The 23,636-nt window shown below is 40.1% G+C and overlaps 1 protein-coding gene across 1 annotated transcript in view; it reads right to left on the bottom strand.

Annotated features, from left to right (window-relative positions):
• Positions 1-23,087, bottom strand: part of cacna1c (calcium channel, voltage-dependent, L type, alpha 1C subunit) — a 154,174-nt gene extending 131,087 nt beyond the window's left edge. Inside the window, exons 1-3 of the mRNA XM_078243219.1 lie at positions 23,075-23,087; positions 21,519-21,969; positions 15,104-15,209 (exon numbers count right to left, since the gene is read on the bottom strand). Of these exons, the coding sequence (XP_078099345.1) occupies positions 15,104-15,209; positions 21,519-21,969; positions 23,075-23,087 (570 nt within the window). The remainder of the gene's footprint in view (positions 1-15,103; positions 15,210-21,518; positions 21,970-23,074) is intronic.
• Positions 23,088-23,636: the final 549 nt, after the last annotated feature.

The following is a 23,636-nucleotide window of genomic DNA, read 5'->3' as shown; positions in this document are numbered from 1 at the left end:
TTAATTCAGTGAGCAAGTGAGCTTAGGCTTCTGCACTGGATTTCAGATATTTTGTTATCTGTTTTTGATCTCAGGGCATCCAGAAGGCTTTCACAATTAGGACCATTAGTTCAAACGTCCCAGCGACAACAAGTTAATACTGTACATCACTGGAATTGAAAATAAAAAGGCTCTAGGTCTATTATTGACAAGTCTGCTTCTTCCTTTTGCTTCTAAATATCCATTTTTGCACCTGAGTAATTTTTAGTTTGTAGTAGGGGTGCAAGATATATCGACTCAATATCGTTATCACAATATCACGTTGGGCAATGTTATATGGAAAGTGTCGCAATAAATATGCAATATTTTGTTCATTTTGTGGAGCGCTGCGTCCCGTCCATTGGCTGTGTGGCTTAGTTGTGTTTGATTTAGAGCCCGCTAGAAACGCTATAATGATCCTGTTTCATTGGCCAGTTACCGGGTCAACTTGCACAGCGCACGGGTCCACTACGTGACAAACCCTATGTAGCATATCACGTGTGTGCATATTTCGACAGAGTGACAGTGTAAGTGAAGAAATAGATAGAGACAACAAAACGGAACGAGAAGTGAAAGAAAAGTTGTGTCCTGTTGTCTTTATTTATTTATTTTATGTTTATGTTTTACTGTACAACCAGTAAAACATGTCCTGTTCTGTAGATATGGTCGTTATTTATTTATTCATGTTGTACCAGTCCAATATGACAGTCAGTTGAACTAAACCTTGTGTTGTAAGAAAACTTGTTTAATTTGTTATGAATCTATTTTGATACGTTTTCCCGTAACCTTTGTAACCTTTGTAATTTTAGATATGTTTAAAAATATCAAAATTCGAATATCGATATCGCAATATCACATTTTGTGCAACCCTAGATTGTAGTGCTACAGAAATCGACTGACAGGTTTTGCATTAAGCTCAGGAGAGATTGATGGAGGGCCTTTTAGCTGAAAGTAGCTGGTGTGCAGTTTGCTTTACTCCTCTGGTTACTCCTCTGGGCTTTTATGGCTGTTCAAATATTAGTCCGGAATGATGAAGACACATGCACACGCAAAAAACACATTACACCTGTTTACCACCCTAATTTGCCCAGAGATCTACTGTGCAATTCCATTACTTTTGTTGCCATGGCTCTAATGTTTGCTGTATAAGCAATTTGTTGTTTGTGTGCCTAATACTGGGATGCCAGTGATAGGATGATGCTACAAATTAAGTTCAAAATTCCCCAGTTTAAATGTTACTAGGCTAAACATGTTGCGACCAAGAGGACAAAAGGAAAGGGAAGAGAGAAGCCTTGTAGTATCAGCACAATCACGTCAGGGTTTTTGCTGCATAGAGAAAGTTTTGGCACCCCCCAAAGAGGTTTTTAGCCAGCACCAAAAGAAAATCACGAGTGCCAAAACGTCCGATTTTCAGCAGCCAGCCTCTCTCTCATCCACAGCCGCTATATTTTGCACATGCGGCTGGCACTGATTTGACTAGATATGAACGCTCCGCTGTGAAACTAGCGGAACTGGGATATCAGTTTGCAGAGTCAGGCTGTACCGGACTCTCCCATGACCATGCTGCCTTGGTGACCGGCGGCGCAGCGAGAAGCCGCTCCTGGCGGGCGTGGAGCTCTCAAGGTGTGTGTCCATCCATTGTCAGCGTCATTTCCCCCCTTCCCTTTCATTTCTGTGGGAGCATTCTGGTAGCGTCGCGGGGACTTTGGAGAAGCGGGGCGTCGAGTCGCCTGCTCTTGCTCGCCTTGCTTTATGCAAATGAGGAGCGGCTGGCTCGGCTCACTGCCTCTCAAAAGCTGAAAATCTTTTAAACTGACCTTTGTCGATCTGAAATGAAGATTCAGCAACTGCATGGCCTATTTCTCGCTTAAAATGTTTTCAGAAACATGTTTCTGTGAACTATTTTCATAAAGTACGAGATGAAAATGAACTGAACTTTGTGGTCAAGTGTAGTCAGATGCGAAAGCCCCCTTACTGCGTTATATTCCATTATATTTTATATTTTGAATTGCCACCTGGCTCCTAAATTTTGTGTTTTCCTTGATGTAAATACAGACATTTTCACTATAAATGTGTGCCTACAAATTTATCAAAATGCAGGAAATGAAGTCTTTGATGCTCAAAATGTTTCAAAGCAGTATTTGTGCTGAAATACAGCTACCTCTTTGCCCATACAGCAATCCAACAGATCTTCTCAGTGATGGTACTCTTGCCATTGTCCTTGACCAAGGGGAGCGCTGTGGTTGTCTACTGCTCCTAAATAGTTGAGATGGGTCAACGCAAATTTCTCCATGGGGGTTTAAACTTTTAACTTAACACTAACTTCTGCACAGCAATCTGAAAATACTCCAAACATCACATTACTATTTCTAGAATGTCTGTATGCTGCCATATGCACAGTAAATACCCAAACAGGACTGTTAAACTTTGTTCACTGTAATCCCTCCTGAAGTTTTCTTTATTTTTTATTTTTTGCCCTGCCCAGTATAAAATTATTTTCTGTTTGGGCAGAACACAACCACTGCCTTGAACACAACCACTAAGCTTAAGTAAATTGTATTAGCCAGAATAGCGTACTACAACCAAACTAAACTATGTTTAGAACTGAAATGGGACATTAAGACTGACATTGATCCCTGTGGTAAGGTCGCACTGACAACTTTGAGTTTCAGTGATGGACAGAGACATTACTCTCTTTTTCTCTCTGTGTGCTCTATGGGAGCTGTAATGTGGGTCGATGTAAGGCAGAGGACACTTTTAGCTCAGTAAAAATATCCTGCTCTACCTCATTCTCTTCTGTTCTTTCTCTCCCCCTAACTGCCTCTGTCTCATTCATCTTAAAGGAGAATTCCAGTCGATTTCAACACGTAGCTCTGTTGTTTTTAAATTTGGAGTGCTGTCAGTAGCCAGAAAAATTAAAACAATCGGTGCTGCCTACACCGTGTTATCCTCCTGCTAGCATTAGTACCCAACAGGGCAAGTTTTAAACTTGTTTTTAGCCTCTTAACATGTTCAAAATGTCATTAAAAGTGCCTACCCATTTGAAGTGATTCCTTCTGAGTGAACATAGTGACTCTGACTGCAGTAGATGTGAAAGAAATGCATAAAAGTTCTGCTAATGGCGCTTTTCCATTACGTGGTACCTGCTCGACTCGCCTCGACTCTACTCGCCTTTTTTGGTTTTCCATTACGAAAAAAAGTACCTGGTACCTGCTAACAGGTACTTTTTTTAGTACCACCTCAGTCGAGGTTCCAAGCAAGCTGAGGCAAGCCAAAAAGGTGACGTGAAAGCGACAGTGTGTGTGTGTGTGTGTGTGTGTGTGTATGTCGCGTTAGGTCACGGCAGTTTACTGCGGCGCCGCTTGTTTTACAGTTCTGCGGAGGCTCCAGGCAGAGCTTTCGCCATAGCCTACGTACACACACACATGGCCGCCTCGACGCACGCACCAGCGCACAAGTATAAACATCAGGCCACTTACATAGTATACGGCGAAGGCTCTGCGTGGAGCCTCCACAGAACTGTAAAACAAGCTCAAGTGGCCTGATGTTTATACTTGTGCGCTGGTGTTTGCGTCGAGCCGGCATATAACGACCAGCCAACAGACGCACAGTGTGTCGAGTCGAGGCGAGTCGAGCAGGTACCATGTAATGGAAAAACGCCATAATTCAGCTCTGTTTAGTTCCGGTATTGATACTGGAAGGAGTGCTTCGGGACCATCTACAAACTACAACACTGAAAAGAGATGCAAACATATTTTGAAAAATAGGCATATGCTTATTTTTTAAAAGTAAATGCTGTAGTACAACTAGCAGGAGACAAGTTATAATTGAGGTAAGTTTGGAGACACTAACCTTATTTAATCATTAAATTAATTATTGTTAATATTGTTAAAGAGATAATAATTGTTGTATCTCTTTTCTGTGTTGTAGTTTGTAGACGGTCCCTAAGCACTCTTAACTGCCGTCTCAACACCGGAACTAAACAGAGCTGAATTAGCAGAACTTTCATGCATTTCTTTCACATCTACTGCAGTCAGATTCACTGTGTTCACTCAGAAGGAATCACTTCACATGGGTAGGCACTTTTAATGACATTTTGAACATGTTAAGAGGCTAAAAACAAGTTTAAAACGTGCCCTGTTTAAGCCTGTTGGGTGCTAACGCTAGCAGGAGGATAACACGGTGTAGGCAGCACCGATTGTTTTCATTTTTCTCGCTACTGACAGCACTCCGAATTTACAAACAACAGAGCTACGTGTTGAAATCGACTGGAATTCTCCTTTAACCACTGGCACATCTGGAGATTCATACAAATGTTCAAATATTCACCTCAGCCTTACTAGCATCTTTCAGACAGTTATGTAATGGCAATAATTCTTTCCTCTGCGTCTTATTTTTTTCTAACTTTATTTTTGTTTCATAAGGCGCATTTGACCTGATTAAACATGACTTGTTTGCCAAATTACTCTAGCTACTGATTACCAATGCGGCATCACAAAAATCCACATGCATATTCACAGATGCTGTATGTGTCCTCCCAAACACAAATACACACACATATAGACAGACATAGCCCCAGAATCCCAGGGGTCTGGTATGCAGGTTTGGAGTGAACAGGGAGTGTATGATGGGACAATTTTCTAAAGATCTGCTAAGGAATCATGGGATTCATGCTTGGGACAGTTTTCACACAAAAACCTAAAAATACTGATATGCTGTTTTTAGTTTGGACTGGCAGACACACATACATGCAAAGGCAAACACACACAAATAATATTTATTTTTCTTCTCTTTGAAGACAGAGAGAGATGTATGTAAAGAAAGAGTAAGAATAAGAGAAGAAAGACTGAGAGGTTGTGAGGTTTGTGTGGAAATCTCCCTATCTTTATCTAGAGATGTTCCGGTACCGGCTCCAATACTGCCTAAAACTCTGGTATCGGTATCGGGAAGTACTGGAGTTTATGCACCGATCCGATACCACGTAATAAAGCTCTAAAGAAAATCTACGTTAAAGTAGTTTATTTATGTTCTTTTTCCATTATAACTGACTGTCAAACTGCATAATAAAAGAAAGTTCTGGGGCGTTCATTGTTTGTTCAAGAGTTTAACCTGAGCCAGACCAACAACAAAGATAGAAATCATATCACATCCATACAGGGATAGTAGTATACAGTTGTTAAAACATAATAAAATATATGACACACAGGTATCAGATCGATACTCTGTATCGGGAAGCAAAAAATGGTATCGGGCCATCTCTATCTTTATCACCAAAATGGGACTATTAAAAAGTAAGGGAGGAGGAGAGAGGGAAGAGGAAATGGTATTGTAATGAATGTGGTGCCACAGCTGACATCATTTAGAGTCTTTATCTTTCACTTTTATTAGAGGTGGAAGAGAAGAGCGATGAAGAGAAGAGAAAGGCTCAGAGAAAGAGGGAGAGACTGAGACAACAAGGAATAACAGTTACAGAATGTTAAGCTTTAGCCATATTGTTTTTGTTTACAGCCATGTCAATGAAGTTTTTCCAAAGAGGGAAACAAGTTTTTTTAAAGTTTATTATAATATATTATACTGTAAAGTTTAAAGAGGCAAATAAAAACTGCAAAAGTACAAATAAGTACCAATACAAGCTAACATGATCATCTCAATAAAAACAATAGCTCTGCTGTGTTGTACAGTGATGCAATAGTGGCTTTGTTTCATGTTACATACTAACCCCAATCCATTATCTCTTCCATGTGGCTTTATAGCCATTAGCTCATACATTAGAATATTGCTAACCACTTTTCACCAGTAGATAAGAACATAAGTATGGCGAACACAAAGTCAGCTTCGCGTCATGGTCCTGATCACCCTGTCGGGGCTGTATTCGCTATAACAACCGCCTCGCTCTACATTATCCCGCTTATTACATGGCTACTTACCAAATAAATCAATCATTTGACAATATTGAATTAAAAAGTAGTTTATTGATTTAAATACAATTCTATTGCTTCCACTAAAGAAAATATTCCATTCTTTCTCTACTGTTGGAATCCTGCGTCCATAGCAACGTAAACTCTGTAGGGCCCTATGAAATCCGTTTTATTTTTTTCCCAAGTTCCATTTTTTTTTTTTTTTCAAATTCTGTGTATTCGGATTTATTTTTAGTCCTTTCGGATTTTTCGGATTTGCTTGTTTTCTTTTCACTTCTAAGCAGTATTGACCTTTAAAAACTCAGTGACACAAACTCACAATTCAGCTTTTTTATTTAAACTGTTAATATATTCAGCAAAGCACATTCAAAATTACCTAAATGAAAGCTTTGGATGCTCACCTATAACAATGTTGAGGACACTGCGATCTCGGTTGTCAGAGGTTTAGTCGACAACAACGAAGATTTTCTTTCCACGGATCTCTTGCAGCACTTTTTGCATGTGCTGGTCAAAGACTCGCGGCAGGTGGGTCTGCCTGAGGCTGCTGGCGTTTTCTGGGAGTGCGCCTCCCTGCTTGCAATGTTTAACAAGAAATGGACGTATCCTCTTCATTTTCTCAAGCGGTATGTCAGCTTCAGCAGACATTGCAACAAAATCTTCCACAAACTCACGCCTTGCATCTATTGATTTAGTCGTTGCCTCAATGGTAACCTGGAGGGATTTGCCCACTGTGGATTTCGCTTTGTTCTTGAGATGAACGTTTGATTTCAAATGGTCGTTACATGTGTCTTTGCGGGTCCATTCAACAGTATGTTGACAAAACTTACAAAACAGTTGTTGTCCAGACTCATAGTAGTCTTTGGGGTATTGTTCAGCCTGGTATTTAGCAGTCAATTGAGAGTTTCTTAATTATTTCACCACCGTTGGCCCATCAGGAGCCACTCGCTTCGACATTTTTTTTCCCCACGCAACAAACATTAATTTATTATTTATTATTTAGTTCCGTGATTCCGTCCGCATTTTCAGCATCACGGAAATCATAGGGCCCTAACTCTGTAACTGTTTAATGCAACCCTCTGTCTGTCACTCAACACCACAGTGTCTCCCCCTCCTGCAGCGAATGCATTTCTGGCAAAAGCCGGGCACACATTTTATTCCCTTTACGGGCTGTGGGCTGTTATGGGGTGCTGCCGCGCTATCGCTAGCTATAGGTGGACAAATTACCCAGCTGCTGAATTGACACAACATTAGCTGAAGCGTTGTAGTGAGCTAGCGGGCTATCGGCTGCTCTAATTTACATTAAACTGAACATTTCCGTTGACGGTGAAGTGAGACACGGTGAATGGGACTTCTTTGGGAATATTTATGTTGACGTTTATGTCTTCATTCATCTTGTTTCCTTTTTGCACAGCCGCTGCAGTTGACCCACCTGTAACGTTAAACATGTTGCAATGTAACGTTAAGCTAACTAATTAGCGTTGTTGTCCCTATGGCTGAAGTTACTGCGTAGCGATCATAGACCGTATATGAAGATGTAGGATAGGCGCTCAACAGTTCTGCTGTCATTCCTTGAATTGGAGGACAGAAGTTGATCCACGTTTCCCCATTTTTTTCCACAGCTGATAAATTATCCGGACTTCTTTCAGCGGATTGATAGCTGTCCTCCAGAGTGAACAGAACCGCGTCCATGGCAAAGCTCTGCTATGCATGGCAACGGTGTGTTATCAAGAAATAACAGACCGCAGAATGTCTTAGAATTCAACCAAGCCATGTAATAAAGAACAATAACTGCCAAACCTTAATCAATTCAAAGCATATCTATTCAATTAAACCCTGCTGATGGAGGCATTCCTGATTCCTATTTTATATTTCTATCATTTCAAACTACAAACTGTGTAAAAATAAGAGAATTAAAAGAGAGAGAAAAAAGAAAGATATTCTGGTAAAGCAGAGAAACTACTCAGATAAAAAGACAACTTTCAATGTAGTCATACTGGAGCCCTGCAGCAGTGAGGAATTAGTACAAAGTGGCTCAGAAATATGGAACCAATAGAGTAGAAACCAAACAGCACTCTGAAGTAGTAGCTTTGGAGTTGGAATGCACCCATGTCTCTAACAGAAATGGTAACTGGGGTATTCCTTGTTTCTTCTGGGAGCTGAAAAGGGGAACAACATTTATAATCTCCAAATAATGACTCCCCAGGCTCCAGGTTGGTTGGAACTTGTTGTACTGAAGAAAAATCGCAAGGGATTTTAAGTTTCCCATCTGCGTTGATAGGCCATATGTGTATAAGACCAGATAAGATACAGTAGTGAATCATATTAACCTGTTTATATATACAACACACACACACACACACACACACACACACACACACACACACACAGTCAGACTCATATATCCTATTGTTAAATGTATTAATAAATGTTCCAAAAATTCCACCGTAGCTATTCACACGCCGAAATACACCACCAGACACACAAATATAGCTACATATCTACATCCTTATCTGGATGCACTGTGAGTGGCTGCATTCCACTGTGACTATTCAGAGGTACACACACACACACACACACACACACACACACACCACCATCAACAAAAGAAAACACAGGCCAACATTGTTTAGATAAGTGAACGTACAGATAGATGCTGATCGCTCCTCTCCAACTATAAATAGACACTCCTAGCAACCAGCAGAGTAGCACCCAAAGGAACGGCATGTTAACTTGGTCCTCTACAGCAGAAATGATAGGGAGAGGACGGAAGAGGCAGGAGGACATGTAGAGACTCAAGAACAAAGACCAGATGGTATTTGGAGTACTATTTGGGTAATAGAATCTTTTTAAGGCAGGTTATTTTGTCAATTTAATAAAATTCAACATATTGGATCCAAAGGCAAAAACCAAGGCTAGTTCTGAGGTAAAATATGAGCAAACAAAAGAACACCAGAAATATAGGTAAACAAAGTTTGTCTCTTAATCTTAATCTCTTAATCCAAAAATATGAATCTTAATCTGCCTAAATTACAAAATACAGTGCCCTTAAAAAGTATTCACCCTCAATGGACATTTTTGTGTTCTATTGTTTTACAACTTTGAATGAAAGTAGATTTAATGTGGCATTTTTTGACATTGAACAACATAAAGACCCTTTAATCGCAAAGTGAAAACAGATCTCTAGAAAGTTATCTAAATGAATAGCATATTTAAATACACCCTGTGGATGCAATGCAAGTAAAGCATTACTGGTGCAGCCCATTGATTTTAGAAGTCACATAATTAGTTAAATGGAGCTGCGTGTAGTCAAGGGGTTTCATTTGACTGTAATATACACCTGTATCTGGAGGCAGCTTTTAGTAAGTTAGAATCATAGCAAAACCTACACCATAAAGACAAAGGAACACTCCAAGCAACTCTGCGAAAAGGTGATTGAAAAGTGTGAATCAGGGGATGGATACAAGGAAACTTTCAAGCTACTAGTAGTAGTTAGTTAGGGCAGGGTACCGAATTTCGGTACTTTTAGGCACCAACAGAATTGCCTACATAGTATAGAGTATCCAAAAATGCCTTGTCATTCAATACCAAATTTCAATACCTAAGGAGTAAATCTCATCAGCGTCAGTGAGATAATAAGTATGCATATTATGGTTTGGTATATTTCTACCAAGATCTTCTGGTAAAACTAGGAAAAACTCTATGTTACGCACGGAGACAGGGTCACTTAGGTGTAAAGGAGCGGAAAAAATAAATACAAAAATGTATACCTAATTTGTAATGTTGTAATGTAGTTTTGTTAAAATTGATTTTATAAAATTGGTACAGAAAAAAGTAGCGTTCAGGGACTGGTATGGAAGTCATGGTATCGGTATTACTTGGATCATCATCTAGCATCAGCTGTAAATCTGCCTGGTTAACCTTCGGCAACTAAAACTACTTGGTTAAGGATAGGAAAACATTGCCTGCATAGTTTACGCATTTGAACAAATTTGCCAATTCTATTCATTATATGTTCATATAAAAAGAGAAAAACATATGGCGCTTTTCCATTACGTGGTACCTGCTCGACTCGCCTCGACTCTACTCGCCTTTTTTGGTTTTCCATTACGAAAAAAAGTCCCTGGTACCTGCTAACAGGTACTTTTTTTAGTACCACCTCAGTCGAGGTTCCAAGCGAGCTGAGCCGATACCAAAAGGTGACGTGAAAGCGACAGAGGAGGGTGTCCTGAACAAACTTTTTAATTAGTTTAGCCAGCTGTGTTTATTTTTGCTGCCTCCTGCTTCATTTGAAACAAAATGTGTCAACAACAACACACCTTCCACGTTCTGTGTGTGTGTCGCGTTAGGTCACGGCAGTTTACTGCGGCACCGCTATGACGACCAGCCACGCTGAGGCGGTACTAAAATCTGCAATGGAAAACGGACGCACAGTGAGGCGAGTAGAGTCGAGGCGAGTAGAGCAGGTACCATGTAATGGAAAAACGCCAATATAGAGAAGACACAGAGCAAAGAGAAGGTATCTGTGTGTGTTGTGATAGGGTCCATTATCCTCTAAAAGGTGATTCATTGACTTAAAGGTGCTTGTTTCACACGCCTACTGAAGAGCCAGCAGCTAATTCATCTAACACTTCACACCAGATCACCTACTGCTGACACACACACACACACACACACACACACACACACACACACACACACACACACACACACAAAACCAAGAAATCAGGTAAACACCATCCATGACTGACACGGCTGACACCATACAAATGGATGCAAACAATATAGAAGTCAAATAAACCATCTAAACCTGCATAGGCACCAAGGTAATCTCAAACCTCAATCACTGTGAATCCTATAAAGCCTCATTATTGCTTATGGGATTTATTGTCAAAAGTGTGTGTGTGTGTGTGTGTGTGTGTGTGTGTGTGTGTGTGTGTGTGTGTGTGTGTGTGTGCGTATGTGTGTGTGCGTGCCTGCATGCATGCATTCTTGTCTCTCCATCAATCAATGTCTAATCAGGTGTATTGATTAGTGAATTGCTTGGTTATGACAACATTATTCTGTCAATCCGAAAGTATCCATAATGATCTGATTAGATGGAGGAATGAAGGGAGAGCAAGAGGGAGAAAGTGATTAAGGAGGGAAAAGGGGGGGAAGGGGAAAGAGAGATACAGAGAAGAAGAGAAACAGAACAGCCACAGGGAGGGAAGTTCTTAAGCTTCACATTCTAGTTAGAGAAAATTCATCTAGTTTTACCATAAAAAAAAAAGATGTTTCCTGAACTGAACTAGCCTAAGTGCAACGTATTTTCCTCCCTGAGAGAAGAGATTTTTCTCACTTTTGTTTCTACCCTTCTTTCCTCTGTAACCAAGGACAGATGAGGAGCATCACTACGGTTACCATATCCATGACAACCTCTCCCGCTGCTATTATTGGGCATGTCGTCATGGAGACAGAGCAGCACATTATGGGATGCAGACAGAAATAGAAATCATGTACTAGAAGCAATACAACAGATCTCTGGTATTACATAAGAAAGACCTGTGCAAATCTAGCGAGGGGGCGCCATATTGATTCAAAAACTCAGGCTCAATCACACTTAGGGTCGGGGGTGAATATAAAGAGCATCATCACGATACTGAACCAGTCATGATGCAGCTGTTTTGAGCTTATACCTCATTGAAAGATCAAACTTTATATAAGCCTGGGGCAACCTCTAGCTCACCCAGTAGAGTGTGCGCCCCATGTAGGCTGAGGCCTTGGCAGTGGCCCAGGTTCAAATCCGATCCATGGCCCTTTGCTGCATGTCATCCCTCCTCTCTCTCCCCTTTCCTGTCTTCAAGCTATCCTGTCGATTAAAGGCCATAAAAAGCCCAAACAAATAATCTTTAAAAAAAAAAAAAATTGTATACCGGTAAGCCTGTAGTTTATTTGCAAATATTAAAAACTGGCAAAAGTGGTAAGAAAAAAAAAACTGTGCGGGTGAGCTAACAAAACCACCAGGGGCTAGGCACAATGTGTCACCCCAAATTACAAAAAGAATGACAACATTACTTAACAAGGGGGGAGGATGACACAAAAATGTGAAATAGCACAGTTACAAGAGTTTTGATGCATGGAACGTTTAAAACCTCCCGCTGCTCAAACTCAAATTATATTTAATGAGAGGGTGACCTCACAGTTTGTAGCAGTTGAATGCAAAGTTAACACTGTAAGAAATAACTTAATAGTGTAAAGACAACGTTAAAAAAAGTGTCAGGTTTCCTACTGATAAAATAATAACATCACAGGACTCAGGTGGTCTGTTAGAGTGTGCTTAAGCAGAACAGTCACTGTAGGCAGCTCTTGAATGATGATAAACCCATCATTCAAATGATTTAAATAGAATATAATGAGAATCACAATAGACACTCGCAAATTAACCAATGAGACGTAAGAGGGATTCTGGTAGTTTGGGGTTCACTGCCTTGCAAAACACAATAAAATAACTGAATAGGTCAATTGTCAAAGTAAATAAATATTGCAAAGACAAAGTAAAAAATGTAAGATTCACTTCTGGCAATGCCAGAGGAAGGCTTTTTTTGAAATGTTATGTTTTCATTTTAACTCATGATTGGTACATAACGAGACAGTTTACTGTTACAAACCTAGAGCTTTAAAATAATTACAATGAGAGAACAATTATGAGGCTGCAAAAGTAGTTGAAACAGAATGTAGACATAATGTAGTTCTCCTATGTTCCCCTTCCTTCCCCACAAAAGAATACTTGTTTGTATACTTGCTTACTTACACACACAAACACACACACACACACACACACACACACAGATACATGGTTCAAACGTTATTTAAGCCTGTAGTCCATCTGTGCATTGCTTCCTGTCTGTCAGAAGGTTATAAAACTAATTGACCACAGCTGTGGTGGTGGTGAGTAGGTTGAGTGTGTGTGTGTGTGTGTGTGTGTGTGTGTGTGTGTGTGTGTGTGTGTGTGTGTGTGTGTGTGTGTCTGCATGGCAATGCTTCATGCTGTATATAGTTTCAAAACTGCAAAAAAACGTGGCATTAAAATTCTCCTCATGGTGTTGACAGACATGGAGAGACAGAGACTGTTATCCAGTCTAGACTGTCCAGTGAAAACATAAATAAATTACACACTAAGCATTACTTTTCGTCAATACAATGCTCTACCATACTTATATTTCTTGAGAAAAGTCAGTATTTACACAGAATATTTACTATATTTCTGGTACGACCTTAAATGGATGTGCTATCTGCTTTATTTCTTATCCTGGAAGTCAAGGCTTTCGAGATGCATCTGAAGGTGAATTTTAGGTTGGGACCGTCTGAGTTGTATAGAATTGACTCTTTCCTGGTTCATTCATTAGCTCTCTACCTGTAGTTCCAAGATCTGTGACTTGATTCAATCCTATTTACTATTCTACTGACTCATATACCTACTCTAACACTGTATCATTAAAGGAGAAATCAGGCAGTAGATAAACAAATAAAACAAATGTAATTTCTCCACTCACAGATCTATAGTAAGCCCAAAGTAACTTCATGAATAGACAAGGTCGCTGGATCCTCTGACTGTTTTCTTCAGAACAAATCACAGTAAAACTCTCCCTAATACTAAAGAGATTCTCTAAATCAGCAATTAGAGCATCCATGGACATGTTGGCATGTGAATGGGTACATTGCAAAGTCCACATACAAACACACTACAAGCAATCTGAAAACCATAGTACAGCATGAGCCCTCAAAATAAGTAAACGTGGCAAGATCATTCTTAGAAAGAAGGAAAAAAAGAAATAACGAAAGACAGAGTAACAGATGTTACATGGCCAGAGGGATTAGTGTCCTCACACTAATACACTGGCATACATCTGCAAGTTGACACACACACACACACACACACACACACACACACACACACACACACACACACACACACACACACACACACACACACACACATACACACACACACAAACACATGAATTGTACAGATATATGTAATCATATTAATTTGTAGCCCTGTGATTGACTGGTGATCTGCCCATGGTGAACCCCGCCTCTTGTCCAATGTCAGCTGGGATTGGCATATCCTCAAGGATAAGCAGGCATAGCTAATGGATGGATGGATGGATGGATGAATAGATATTGATTTATATAACCACAAAGCAACACACTGCTTTACACACACACACACACACACACACACACACACACACACACACACACACACACACACACACACACACACACACACACACATACACACCCTGGTGAGTGGCCAGGTTGAGGTAATTAGATAAGAGGTTTGGCAAGAAGCAGTCAGAAAATCAGAGTTTCAAAGCAACAGATGTCTTTGTTTTGTAAGATATTTTTGCTATACTAGGTTTAGTAGGCTACATTACACAATATGACATTTTGGCAACCACAGAATCATTCCTCAATCAAAACAACTATTTTCTCCTTCCAAAAATGTTCTGTTGCCCACAAGAAAATTATGCATTGCCTTTGATTGAAATCAACTCACATGGCTTTATTTCATATAACTGAAGAGCCCTCGGTCAAAATAACTGAAACCCTCCATTTTCTTCAGGCTTCAAAGTGGAACATCATAATCAACAGCTCTGATGTATCCAAACAATCAATGATAAGACAAATGATGCTCAAAGAATCTATTATTCAATTATTTTTACTCCCCACTTCTTGTTCCCTCTTGCTCCCATCATTATTTCCTCCACTGTCTTTCACTCTTTTCTCTCCACACTTCTTGTCATTCACCTTAATGAACCAGTCACAGTGTAATACAGCACACCTTCTGGTTCTTATATACATGGCAGCAAATCACACACACAATGGAATCAGCTGGATATGTGCAAATTGCATGCTGCTCAGTAATGTTAATTAACAGAAAACCCTTTTTATGAAATGTTTCATAAACCAACCACACGCCCCATAATAACAAATGTGAGTCAAGATAATACATTCACATGGGAAACACAGGTGTCAGACCACAAGAACAAAAAACAAGAAATTCAGTCTTCCAGGATTGGAAAAAAATAGCCAATGAGCCAAGCGGTTACATAAACCCGCAAGTAGTGGAGAAAAAAGAGCAAGTGCGCTAATTTAACTGTTAAATATTGTAGATAACTCACCAGGTTGGAGTTGGTGGCGTTTGAGTCATCCTCAGGGAAGGGTATGTAGACGGCTAAGGCCACACAGTTGGCGAAAATGGTCATCAGGATGATGATCTCAAACGGTCTGAGAGGAGGGTTAAGGAATATACAGAGTACACAAAACACAAGTATAGATACATTTACACAGTAGAGATCATCTATTAACTGACAGTCGATTGAGGACGGGTCAAAATAATATTCAGTCTAATTGTATCTAATTCTAATGCCGCTGATCTTGGGTCATAACAATATGTATTATGATCATGTGGTGCTACAGTACATAATCCATCATTGCTGGAAGTTGGTTTTTTTTAGGCGAGTTTGTGATCTGCTACTCTTTTAGACCATGGCTGGTTGTTAATTAGTGTTCATTCTGTTTGGGTCTCTCCGGGCAAACCATTTTGGTATTGTTTTGAATCGAGTCTAATTACCCTCTGGTCTATTTCGGCCAGGTCTGTCTGTCCTCAGGTCCGTTTTGGATTGGGTCCCTTTTTAAAAGTATAAATCTATATATGTCAGGTTCAGGTAGGTTTTTAATGATCTATGAAAACCTCTAGTACACAGTACAAAAAAATACAGGCTCTGACATCTGACCTTCCTGAATAGAAAAGGTCTTCATATCGGGCATGTTATTTTAACAAAATGGTATTTTTAAACAAGCTAATTTATCCCTACATAAGCAGAGGTATATATACACACATAGCAGAGTGCACAGGCAGTGTACACAATGAGAGAGATCAAAGCTGTTGAGTTTGCCTTTGCGTTAACAATAAGATATATTGGGTCACTTAGGAACATCTTTGTGTGTGCAGGGGGGTAGAGAGACAGTGCATGTCCTAATATGGGTGTGTCGAGGAGCAGGCCTGTCGCGTGGAAGACGGGATGTGGACAGAGAAAGAGTGAGAGCGAAATGGAATGAGAGAGAGGAGAGACAAGGAGGGTTTTTTATATGGAACGGTCCTTGAGAGGGGAGTGACCTCATTATTTTTGGCCTCAGAGAGAGAGAGAGATGCAAAGTGAGAGAATGGAGGGTGGAAGGAGAGTGAGAGAGGGAGGGAGAGAATGTGAAGGAGAGATAAAGGAGGTCTGGTTTTCATCAACACAATTACTAACTGCCACTTCTGTCACCTCCCTCCAACCTCCTTTTGCTCTTCCTCTGCTCTCTTCTTCTATTCCTTCCTTCCTTACTCCCTTCCTTTCTTCCTTCCCTCTTGGCTGCATGTCAAATTAGTCTAGACTCCAGATTGTGTAGTATAACGTAAACAGCAATGTACTGATGAGTTGTCAGAGGTTCAAACTAATGTACACTTTTAGCTGACATTCACGTTCAACACATCACACCATGAATTCAGGCTTTTGCTGCACTGAATCTGACTTTGCAAGGCTTTTTATCCAACACAAGTGACAGTTTTCACAGGTGACAAGCCAATAAGAGATCCTAGTTGCTGCTTAGAGTCTACGTTTTGCCATGACCAAAAAAGGGAGTTAGCAGCAGTACTTGAGAAAGTGACCAAATTAGAAGAAAAAGGGAAAAATGCTAAAAGTAATTGATCTCTATTTTCCAAATACGAATTTACATTTGTTGCTGTAGCTTTAATCAATTTGATCCTGGTTACCTAGTTGGAATTATGGCAGCTAAAAGACACCAACATGAACTTCTGGGCAGCTTAAAGGCATACTATGTAACTTTTCTCTCTTCGGTCCCCCTACAGGTTGTCTCCATGGAACTACAGCACAAGCTGTAGTTCCATGGAGAAAACCTGTAGGGGGAGCGAAGAGGGTAAAGTTACATAGTATGCCTTTAAGTTCCAACTTCAGCTGTTCATTATCATTACATTTAGAAATAGATAGAAACGGACATTTTTTGTTTTCAAATTCCTACTCTACCACAAGGCCTTGAACACTTGAGTTTCTAAAGTTGAGTGAATATACTACCATACAATCTCAACACGACAGTGTTGTCGTTAGCTAAAACCACATCTCCAATTTGTTAGTACACTTTTAGTTTTTTTACTGGTGCCCAATAATATTTTGAAATTACCCAGTACAGTTTCTAATAGGTTTGACTGCAGATGAGAGATGGAATTGTCTTGACAAATTAGTTACACCTTTTTAGTTTAAATAAGAAGTAAACTTCACAACTTTAACAATCTTGTACTTCATATAATCACACTACCAATCTTGCTGTGCGTGGCCCCTCTAGAAACAGACCTGCCATCTACTCTAGAGCTTTAACTACCGTTTTAGAAATAGCCTGCAGACAGAAATGGCGAGAGGGAGAAAGCACAAATCTTAAATCTTTTTTATGGTGGAACTAATACTTAGTTTATGTTTGGATTAAGGATTGACCCTTGAACATCATTGGCCAAAAAAATCATTCAGCCTGGGACCAAAACGCATCAAAGTTAATCACTCACATGCAGGGACGCACAGAATAACAGGCCTGTGACTCATTCGGGGTTTCTGACCCATAATTTTAAAAACCCTTTTGGTCTGCTTCAATCAACATTATAATAAATCTGTCTGCTGTGCTGTTGAGTAAAGCATCAAAACAAGTACCGAGTCTACTAATAATGTACATTAATCGGCATAACAATAGCAAATAACCATCTCTAACAGCATAGAAATATTAGTGGTCACAATTCTGCCCAAGGCTAATTGGGGGGATTGACTCTGACAGCTCTAGGAAAAACGGCAATAAATAAAAATAAAATTGAAATCAGCATCCAGTTAGCTCAGCAGGTTTCATAGCTGACATGATGTTGTATTCGCCACGGTGCTACTGTCTGGGGCATTTTGGAATTTAACATATATATTCAGCATTTTGATCAGTTAACTGTATGCTTATGACAAATTGTTACACTGGGACTCCACAATGTTATTTTCTAAAATACTCCGTGTTAAGCAGTCACCTCACATAACCACCATATGCAGCTCACAATAACACAGATATCCTCTTATCTTGACAAACCCAAATAAGAAAACAAGGACATACTGATATTATCTGGAAGAGCAAGCTCAACACTCTCACATTCTGTGTTATGCTTAGAATATTTATCGGTCTTCCTGATTGAGTTGAAAATGCATACAAATAGTGTAACCCCTCATGTGACCTGATGCAATATATAGTCTGTTAGCTAGGAAACAGAGTGTATGTGTGTGTGTGTGTGTGCGTGTGTGTGTGTGTGTGTGTGTGTGTGTGTGTGTGTGTGTGTGTGTCTGTGTGTAAATGCACTCAATGACACCTTTTCAAAATTACCACTTAGTGTGATTTCATATAGCGAACATGGTCGTTAGCCTCGCTCTCTCTTTGTCTCTCACGCTGACCTTGCAGTGTGCAGATAATGCTTAAATGCTATAATTACCCAGCATGTGAGAGTGCTGTGTCTGTGTGTTTCGGCCCTTTATCATCTGTGCGTGTGTTCTTCAAGAGTGTTTATGTGTGTGTTCTGTAATCTAAGTGTGTGTTTGCTTGCATGTGCATGTGTGAGCTCAGACAGGCCCCAATCGACCTGTTGAGAGCAGTAGCTGTTGTCATGGTAACAGAGGAGGAAGAGAGGAAGATTTTGGATCGGCTTTCTCTAGAGGCAGAGGTACTCACAGAATACAGAATACAGGACACACACACACAAAGCCTAAAGAATAACAGTGACACATGAACGCAAAAGTACACACATACACAGGACCAATGTATACAGTACAGAGCACAGTCACCCACAGACTACTGTTCAAAAGCATTCTGCGTTTAAACAGGACCACACTGCAGTTATGAAGGACATCCCAAAGTATTATGGTTAGTTAGAGAAGCAAGCAGAAAGACTGACAGTTTGATAGGGATTTTTGAAACTAGTGAAGGACAACATTTACTGCAATTTTGATACTGTTCTGCTCCTTCCATGTTTATTTTTTTGTGGCTCAAAATCCATGCTGTTCACTTCTTCCTCTTTCTGGTCTCTCCCCAAAAATCCCTTTTTAATGTCCCTCGTCTTTCCTTTACTCATCTCATTCCCTCACCTTTCTCTCTCCGTCACTCTCATCTTTCCCTTCTTCAGAGCTGTTTAAATGAATGATGCTGGGAATTGTGGGTAATGATCTGAACGCTCATCAGTCATTGGGTGAGATAGTTCCAGTGACCCTGAGGATTTATGCATGCTTTCTCCCATTCATTTTCTTTTTTTTTAACAACATAAGCACAGCTGGACGGAGTAGTTTAAGGTCTACCATTGACATTATGCCTTTTAATAATTACTATAAATACACAAGGTGGTCAGAAGGATAATTTTCCTGCATCTATCGCTTTACCACACGGGAGATTACACACACACTTTAAGGGGCAGGGCTGTTCCCATGGGAAATTTTGAATTGTTTTTAAGAACATCTTTTGATTGAGTGATATGCATGATATAATGCATAGCATGGTGGACTCAAGAGACTGGCTTTTCACAATAAACTGAGAAGAACCATCAAAACATATGCAGGACCAAATAAAACCAAACAGTTATTTTGTGGTTATTTGATAAATATACACGTCACCAAGAATTATGCCATCATTTATTACTGGATTACTACTGCTGTGAGAATATTTTATCAGCAGGAACTAAGAGTGGAAATCCAATAGAAAAATCCTTTCAATCTATCTTGTTAAAAACTAAATTTAATTCCTGAAAAGCCAAATTAGAGAATGTGTTTTGGCTTAAAATGTTTTGATTAAAACATATTTTGTGTGTGATGTACGATTATGACAAACGAACAAATTGACCATTTAATACATTATAATACCTCATTATAGCCTACAATGTTATTAACTCTGATTTATTCTAATGTGATCATTTCCTTACGCAACCCTCTTTAAACACACAAACTCACATACAGTACTGCTTCTACTCATCTACTCTTTCCTCAACAATTCGCTCTGCCTTCCACTTCTCTCTTTTCCTCCCTCATTATCCCCCCATCCTCTCTCCTCTCCTCACTCATTACAGTATTTGCCCTCCCCCTGCTCTGTCAAGTTTCTTGTTTACCTTTCCCATCGTCCCCTCGATCCCTCCCTCCCTCCCTCCTCAGCTAATCCGATCCATCATCTCTCCTGTCGACATCCATGTCCTGCCCACGTCCCTGCCCTTCTCATCCCCCCAACCCCTCCGCTTCCTCTTCTTCTCTCCCTCTCAGGACGATGTGTGACTTTGCTCTTGCTGAGTTGATGCTCATGTGGACCCTCTCCTATTATAGATCACTTTGACTGTGACAGTGATCATTTCTGCCTCTTTCCCTTTCTCACTCCATCTCACCCTAAGGGAAACCAAGTCATTATGTTCAGCAGCTTAAAAAAAAGGAAGAAGAAAAAAGGAAGGGTAGAAAGGAAGGACGGGTGGAGGAACAGTGGGAATAAAGGGATTTGGATGGACAGAGGGAGGGACAGACGGATAATAAATGGCAAAGCAAATGAGGAATAGAGGCATGGGTGGACCTGGGGGAGAGAGGATGAATGCAGTTAGGAAGAGCTTGGGGAAAAACATATGCCAGGAGAGGTGTGAAGGAGGGATGAAAATGACACAATTTGTTTTATCCTCCTGTGAGAAAAGAATGTGAGATGAAAGAGGAAGAGCAGAAAGAGAGAGAAAAACAGACAGAGGAAGGGGAGCAGAGGATCACACTGAGGGAGACAGGAAAGAAGAGACTGACTAAGAAGGAAAGAGAAGGGATAGAAGAGAGGGAAGAGGGATATTAAACAAAAGAGGAAGGGTGATGCTTTCTTAACATGTTTATGTCCTTCCTCTCGTATGACCTCTTTTCCTCATTCCAAAATCGCTTTTTAAGCTGCAAAAATATTGTCCTGCACTCTGTGAATAAAAAAAAAGGCCAAAGCCGTAATTGGCCTTCATATTAAAAACAAACCATGTAGTTTGAATAGATCATCAGATCAGATTTGTACGGTACAGTAAATGCTTTTAACATTACTTTAACAATGCAACATTAAGGATTTTAACAATTCTCTCACCTCTGATGATTTATTCCTCTATTTACTCCATTTAAGATAGCACCTGCGCTAAACTTTTTGCATTTTCAACGTTATTGCTTGTTGATTGACTGTTCATTCTCAGTTGCATCAAGGTAGGTTGTTCCACATCTGCCAGATTTGAATGTGCCCATCTTATAAGTTCTGAATGAAGGCAACCTAAATTAAAACATGTCATTTAGAACTAGGAGCTTAAGAAGATAGATTCAGGACAGGGTTCCTTGCTTCAGGCTATCCAACAAAAGTGAATTAATTGAGAATGTCAGGTGTCCACCTTTAAAAACATGACACCTTCTTGAAAGTGAAACATGTTGCATGTTATTCCATATCACAAAAAGTATAAAGACAAATCTCCACTTATAGTTAGTTAAAGGATACTTCCACTCCACGATGCTGATGCAGGCCCTGCGGATGGGGTTCTTGAGTGTGAGACAGAGTAGGGCCCGAGGCGGCCTTGTGGCTGTCGTCGTTGTCTGTTTCTTGGGCTTAGAGCCATAGTGTTGTCTCTTCCTTTGCGTGGAGCTGGCCGTGGAGATGGGCCCGCCCCCTCCCGACCCAAGCCCCGCCCCTCCACCCGATGCGGCATTGCCCATCATCTTTGCCTGCCGTGCAGCGTCGATGGCCGCCTGCCAGCTCAGGGCTGCCCCCGGTGTGGCGATGTGCTCTGGTGCCAGGCCCACCACTCCTAACCCGTGGTTGACCCCGCCCCCTCCTCCACCGTGGTTGACCCCGCCCCCTCCTCCACCGTGGTCACCATGGCTACCACTTCCACTGTGCTCGTTGCTCAGGATGGGGGGAGGAAGGGGGGGAGGAGGAGAGTAGTCGGAGCCTGGAGTGGAGAGAAGTAGGAAGAAAAAAGAAGAGAGGAGAAAGAAAGTTAGCAAACACCACAAGTGAACTGTCAGTAAGCTCTTAATTCACTTCTTTCGGTCAGTAAGTGATTCACTTGATTTAAGACATGACATGTTTCCTTGAGGTTGATACAGTGTTTCAATTTTCTACAGTTTGGAAGTTTAGTTTGGAGGCTTCAAGGGTGTTTGAATTTTTGATAGATAAGCTAGTGAGCCCGTTTTTTTTTCAGACACTGTCTCTCCCTGTAGAATAGACGATGACTAATATACTCCCATCTGTCAAGCAAGTACAACAGAGCTAACTGTGTGCTGTTTAGTTCATCAACATATTGTGTAGTTTATGCAGTCCATTCACTCTGTGTCAACACACACTCAACGCCACTCATTAGCAACTACAGGCCGATGTAATGATAATTTTCTCTGCTAACATTACATAATGATAATTTTATTTCACAACTCTTTATCATTACTTTAAAAAATGACAGTTTTAAATAAAATCTTGTTGTACCACTCACACTCTTTTTCTTTAGTATAGAGGCTGATGTTCAGGAGAGTTTACAAATTCCTTGTCCAAATTTTAACGCATTAGAGTAGGAAAGCATTTTAAATGTTGTACAACTTTGCAACGTTTAGAACCACAAAAAATGCTTTGTTTCATAAACCAAGGCCAACATCTTCATGCAGTCAAAAATTTAGCAATCTCAATTAATTTGAGAAATGAATAAAGAGTAGTATGGTATAATGACAAGAGACCCAGAGTCATACATTCACTCAGTGGGGAAAAAGCAGAGAATAAAATAAAATCAAGTCTGAGAATAGAATTGCAAGACTGCAAACTACAATTGTACGTAGTGGAATAAAATAAAAGAAGAATGTCAAGTGAAAGACAGAATTACAATAATCTCAGTGAGATTACATAGTTGTGTCACCCAGGAAAATTGTAGGAATAAGACTAAGTGAGTAAAAGTAAGAGAGAGCGGATCATCCATACTGTATGCTTAGCCAGATGAAAGACAGTTACAATATCCTCTCAGCCCCTCCTTCCCTCTGACATCTGAACAAGGCTTCCACAAATGCTCTCACCGTGTGAAACCATGTACCCTTTCCAGGTTTAAGACAACACACATTTGTGTTACTTTTGTGTCAACAATTATTATTAACAAACACATTTTAAATGTTCCTGATAATGGAGAAGAATTGCATTACGTTATGGTAACTACAGTATATTTCTGAAACTAAGAAGTCCCAGCTACTGATGCTATCAAACCATTTCAACATTCAAAAGTTTCTTAGTAACACCTTTGCTTGAAAAACAAGTGTTTGAGGACAGAATCACTTGTTGTGTTGTATGTATGTATACAGTTACAAGTTGGTTGCATACAGTAATAAAACCTTAATCTTGGCTGTAACAGTACTATGTGTACAGTATTAACATCAATGCTTTGAGCAAATTATCAATATGCTGATTTTAGTTACATTTGACCAAATGTATTTCCAAATGTCAAATTCATAAATCCTGTAAATGCAAATAAGCTACTTTTGGGAGAACAGGAATGCAACGCTTTAAACCTTACACCGTAAAGTTAATCCAACCTGTGCTGTCACAACAGAGAAAGAGGAAAAAGAGATGCAGAGATTAGAGAGA

Source organism: Sander vitreus, chromosome 23 (genome assembly GCF_031162955.1).
Source record: "Sander vitreus isolate 19-12246 chromosome 23, sanVit1, whole genome shotgun sequence".
NCBI classification, from domain to species: domain Eukaryota; kingdom Metazoa; phylum Chordata; class Actinopteri; order Perciformes; family Percidae; genus Sander; species Sander vitreus.
The sequence above is the reverse complement of the archived record's forward strand: the minus strand, read 5'-3'. Positions and strand labels throughout refer to the sequence as shown.